General features: G+C 27.2%; 1 protein-coding gene across 2 annotated transcripts in view; it reads left to right on the forward strand.

Moving 5' to 3' along the window:
• The window catches only part of LOC145837980 (uncharacterized), a 28,128-nt gene extending 22,518 nt beyond the window's left edge, over positions 1 to 5,610 (forward strand). Inside the window, exons 14-21 of one of the 2 annotated variants that reach the window (XM_082945486.1) lie at positions 826 to 957; positions 1,895 to 2,095; positions 2,359 to 2,549; positions 2,809 to 3,285; positions 3,489 to 3,670; positions 3,904 to 4,060; positions 4,426 to 4,552; positions 4,766 to 5,610. In XM_082945486.1, coding sequence (XP_082801612.1) covers positions 826 to 957; positions 1,895 to 2,095; positions 2,359 to 2,549; positions 2,809 to 3,285; positions 3,489 to 3,670; positions 3,904 to 4,060; positions 4,426 to 4,552; positions 4,766 to 4,803 — 1,505 coding nt within the window. In that variant the 3' untranslated portion in view covers positions 4,804 to 5,610. The remainder of the gene's footprint in view (positions 1 to 825; positions 958 to 1,894; positions 2,096 to 2,358; positions 2,550 to 2,808; positions 3,286 to 3,488; positions 3,671 to 3,903; positions 4,061 to 4,425; positions 4,553 to 4,765) is intronic. The other variant, XM_082945487.1, reaches the window with a different exon arrangement.
• The last annotated feature ends 390 nt before the right edge of the window (positions 5,611 to 6,000 follow it).

Here is a 6,000-nt window from a genome sequence, read left to right on the forward strand (position 1 = left end):
TATATACATAAAAAATAATTTAAATTTATTATCAAATTATATTTGAAAAATTTAAACAAAACTTAAATGTATAGCATAAAACAAATTGTATCCACATTATAGTTTAGGAGAAATTTTTTTGGACACTAATTAAAGGAAGCAGTTTTTCTGACATTTAATTACAAAATAAATACTTTTTCTGACTGTAATTGCACTGAAATTCCTGTTATTTAAAAACATTGTATTTATCATTTTTTATTTTTTATATTTTGTTAAATATTTTCAAAGCTTTTTTAGCACTATAGTTTTTATGATAGTAAAAATATTTTATCGAATTTTGAAAGTTTTTTTAACCTAATCCGTGATGAATACTTTAATGAGGACTTACGCATAAATTTCAATTTTGTATAAATTTACTAACAATAACTACAAGCGTTCAATACTTTTAATTTATAAGTTAACTTTTTAAAACAGTTATAAATTACAAATTTAGGTTATACTACTGGTGAAATGTGTTACTAAACAAACTTATATATACGCTTATATATTAATTACTTCTATCAAATATTTGAACAACTTGTAAACTGGTCGTTAACAACACAATATTATGCTTGATTGATGTTACAAGATATATATGTTATAAATTTATAACCATATATGTATATATTAAGTATTAAACTTGTTCATTCATTGAATGTTTTGAACACAACAAAATATAATATTACTAATATTACAAAATAGTAATATTTCAAGTACACTGTATGAAAAAAAGTTGATTTTTTCTTGCACATAATAATAAGCTTGACGTGCATGATTTTTATTGTTATTTATTTGTTGTCACCATAGAAACCACCAAGCCACCGAAGTTACCATCCAAACCACCTGTACACCGGACCAATTCCAAGGGTTTAATGGTTCCTCCGTTGCCACAGAAACCACCTGTTGACGACAATTTCAACCATATTAATGGTAATGATGGTAAATTAGTTTTGCTTGTTTATTTTATCTTCTAAAACTTAATAAAAAAAGTATAGTTTTTAAAGTACTTAAACAAATATTTTGGTAAAAAAAACTTTGTTAAAAAAACTTTTTAAAAACATTTTAAGCTCTATTATTTATCTAAAACTCAAATGAATGCTTTAAAAATTATTTTGTAGTTTGGTCACTTTCTTTATCAAGTGGCTTGAAAATAAAATATATAGCTTTTGAAATATTTTTATTAAAAAAGTTTTTATTAAAAAAATAATTAAGTACGTATTTAATTTTAAATGCAGCACTTATTTGCATGTATCTGCATGAAAAATTTTACACAAGTTGATAACATAAGGGTGATATATGCACTGAAAATTAGCATATGTTTTGTTATAAAGTATGCATAATGATGTATTGTTATAATTACTAGCTATCAATTAGTTATTATTTTATATTGTTTTACTTAATGGATTTTGTTTTTGATTTAAAGTGTTTGTCAGAATTTAGTTTATAAAATATTTAGTTTTTGCCAATTTAAATAAAATATATTGATATTTGTGTTAAACAAATTCAAGTTGAAAGCTAATTTAATCGTTGTCAGATATTAATCAAAATATAACTTGGTTCATTTTAAACTAGAAAAACTTTAGTGTTAAAATTTGTAAATAAGAAAATAAATTAATTAAGTTTTCCATGAATAAACAAGCTAGATTCTAACACCAAAGCGCAAAAAAATATTGTAGTATCCTTATAAAAGAAATTTAAAGTTATTTACGTGTTCCTACCACTAGCGGCGTAACTTAGGGGTACACATGATTTTTTTTTTGCAGTTAAGAGTGCACAGAATTTTATTAGCTTGACAACCACTGGTCTACACTATACCACTAAAGATGATCAAAAAACTTATTTTATAAAAAACTGAGTATATTTTTTTACATAACAGGATCATACCGGGATGACTTACGTGATGCGGCAATCTTATTGAAGAAAGCTCAATCATACGAAGACACCAACATTAAGAAAGCGTCTAAATATTTGAATAACGCGATGAAGATACTGGAAAATATTATTGATGGAGATCTTGATGTTGATAAGAAGACTATTGATTCCGCTATGAGAAAGTATAAACAGTGTCATGATTTATGTTGGTTTTTATTATTTTATATTTATATGTTTTGTTTTTTGTTTGGTCTTGAAATGTTTCTGAAGCTGTTTATTGTTTTTTAGATTAACAACTATGGTTTTGTGTTTTAAATATTTATCTTTGTATTTAAATTTGAGTTTTTAATATTTGAAACTAGTAAATCTTGCCTAAATTTATTGTAAAGTAATAGTTTTTGAAACCAAATTAAAAATTGATAAATAGTCTGATTTAAGAATTTGTTTTAATCTAACAAAATTTTGCAGTAAAATCTTACGAGAACCAAAAGCAAGTAAAACTTAATCGCACGGAACGATCGAATGATGACGTTAGGAAAACCGTGTCACATAGCAACCATGTTACTTTACCTAGCAACGATATGACGTCACCTAGCAACGACCTTATTGACTTGGAAACTCCTGAGAGTAGCCCCGGCCTTACTCCCCTTCATAAACAAGTTTGTTGTTTTTATTTGAGTTTAACTTAATTTAAAACTTCAAAACTTGAACGAAAACTTATGCTTAATTTTGATTAAGGTTTTAAACTTGTTGATATTTCACTTAAATAAAACTCATCAATTTTTAATTTGCACAGTTCTTCACTACTATTTGACTAATAATTATTTTAAACTAAATTATTACAAGTAAAAATAAAAACTTTAGTTTGCTTTTAGATCTAATACAGATAAACAGTTCTAAATTTAATAACAACCCTAGGTCGAAGAAATCTACAAAAGGAGTCAGCCGAAAAAACCCCAACCAAACGGTATTATGACATCACAACCAACCAAAATGCCCTCACAGCAACATCCAACTCTGGCAAAACAACCAGTGACGTCACAAAGAAATCAACCGTATAATGACAAGCCTGACATATTTGTCTACAGGCAGCCCAACCTCCAACAACAAGATTTGATTTCCCGCCAAAACGACTCGAGTTTTTCCCGCCATTTCTCAGTCAGGCCCCAGTCCACTGTCAGAACCCCCTTGGACCCCAAAACCCTTCTTCAGATGTCGGCCAGGTCGTCGCTGAGGTGGCCCCCTCCCCCGCCTTTCATGTACCCTGGTAACCAAGTCCATGGTAACCAGGGTGCGCCTAGCAACCAAATTCATGGCAATCCTGCTGGAAACATTCAGCTTAGTAACGAGCAGAGAATGCAAATGATGATTGCTAGGCAACGACTCATGTCAATGGTGGGTGGTTATAATAAATAAAATAGTATTTCACAACATTTTTTCTACTTATTTAAACTTCTTTAAATTTAAGTTATATAAACAAAATTCAGTTGAAACTTTTCCTATCTGGATTAAACTGGTAAACTAATATAAAATTTGTATACAATAATCTCAACAGTACCCTAATTTGCATAAATTTTACGTGAAATAAACTTACACAGAACCCAGCAATGAATATGCAGATGAATTACTACACCCCGCAAGACTTACTAAACATGAACCAACACAAAATGAACCAGGATCAGTTCAAACACGCTTTTATCAACAGCAGGCCTTCGTATGCTGCTAGCAGCAGTAACAAGAGTATATATGAGGCTAATAAGCCCAAGAAGCCCAATAAAAAGTTTGTTGTATTTGAATTATTTATTCTATTATGAGATTTTAGTATAAATTCATGGACTAAAGACTTTTTTAAAAATTTTTACTCAATTTGTTTAATTTTTTCTTAAACTTGGTAAATCAGGCTAATTTGATGAAAATCAGCTGGTTTTTTCGCCTTAGAGAGTGGCAATCCTAAAGTTTTACATTTTTTCCTCGTTATACGTTTTTAGTATATTTTTAAATTATTTTTTACAGCCTTGAACCTCAACCTCCAGCGTCAAAACCTACTAGCAATTCCCCTCAAAAGAAATCCCCTTCAAAAACCAATTCTCACCACCAACAACCATCTCAAAAATCAAAAGAACCAACTTCGTTTGCAAACACCAATAACAGCAACAACCAAGAAACACCGGTTAATATTGTTTTATTGTAACTTTAGTAAAAAAAAATGATACAGTTGATGGTATTTTATATTTCTGCAATGTCTTTCCTAATCTGTTTCACCTTTTTTTACATTAAGTATTTTGTATGATCTAAATCATGTTTCACTTTGATAAGATTTACAAAAAGCAAACTATTTTTTATTTTATATAATTAAAAGCTGTCTAGTTTTTATTTAGTTGGGATTTAAGCCAAATTATATTTATTTTTTCAGTTGTTACGTTTTCTGCCTTTAAACTTAAATTAAAACTTAAAAACTTTGACCATTAGAATTTGATTTAACTTGAAATTACCACTTACATTTCAAACAAATAAATAGTTAAGTAAATTTTACAGCAAGGGATGATGAAATGGACAAATCTGAACAATTTGACAAACAGTAGAAATACTAAAGTTAATGAAGACGCCAGACAGAAAGTTTTGAAAAAAATTAACCAGCAAAAAGAACTGGAAAAAGAAAAAGGTTTGAAAAATACAATTTAGATAAACTTTGCTTTTATAGTCTAAATACCATTTGTGTAATCTCCTGCAGATTTTTATCAATCAATTTGTCAATAAAAAAATTTGTATTAATTTGTATTAACAAGAACCAAAGCTATTTATAAATGTTCATTAGTAACTAAATTTGAGAATTATCTAAAAGTTTTTTAATTGATCATAAATAACTAATTACCAGAAATGAAATCAGCCAAATTGTACGCTCCGCCAAGGTGATTTTTATGACGTCATAATAAGTAATTATGATCCTTGTTACGTCATAATTGTTCTGTTTGAAGATAGAAGGATGTTACAATGTTTGATGAGAGCTATAGAACATTAAGTTTCGGATCAAAACTGTTTTATTTTAGCTGTTTTTGAACTTTAAATAACTTGGGCAGTAAGTTTTTTTTTTTACAAAGAACAATAACGGTTTTGTTTTGTAAGTTTTAGAAAGCTGTGAGACTGTTTTAAAATGCTGTACAGAAAATATTAGATACACTCTTACTATGTATTCTAAAAATATACATTTAAGAATACTTTAAATACTTAAGTTCTATCAAAAACTAAACATTTATAAAACCGGTGCGCACAGTTAAAAAACAACATTGCTCTACATCGGACAAATATATTTTCCTTTAGTTACTTTTGTCTTAACTCAACTAGTTATTCTGTCGTCCTAATTTACTTTTAATTCTTTTATATATAGTTTTAATGTTATATATTAATATTTTTCTTTCCTATGTTTGCTAATACGTGCTTTTTCTTTTTTATAATTATAAATAAGATCTGTTAGTGGAAAATGAAAACAATAAGTTTTCAATTAATTGTTTTTCCAGAATGGTTTTCAATAAATACTTTTCATATCTTAAAAGCTTGTTTGATAAATTGGTACTAAATTTAAAAGAACAAATGCAAAACTTGTTTTGGTACCTAATATATCTGTACTAACTGCCCATTTAAATAAAAACTTGTTAATAAATGCTTTTCTGATTTTGTTTCTATTAATAATGATTCTTTTTATAAAAGTTATTTTATGATAAATGTAGTGAAAATACTAACTTTTATTTTTAATAGTTGAATCATTTTATTTCTGTTGTAATTACTTCTTAAGAGCTATGTATCAATTTTTTCTTACTAGAAATAAAATCTTTTTTAAATATAAAATTTCTAACATTTTCTAATTTATGCTTAAACTAATACTAATAGAAGCAGCATTTACTAAAAATGTTTAATTTTTTGTGAACAAACAAGTTTTAGATTATATTACCTTTTTATTTTTTTTTGTAAACAATGCTTATTTACATATCATTCAAATGCCAAAAGTTTTTTTTCATCAGAAATTTTAATTATTTTTTTCATATAACAAATAAACAGGGCACTGTGTAAATGTCCTGCTTATTTTTGCAGTAATTTTTTCAAATACTCTTTTTT

Source organism: Thalia democratica, chromosome 6 (assembly GCF_965202585.1).
Source record: "Thalia democratica chromosome 6, ktThaDemo2.hap1.1, whole genome shotgun sequence".
NCBI classification, from domain to species: Eukaryota; Metazoa; Chordata; class Thaliacea; order Salpida; family Salpidae; genus Thalia; species Thalia democratica.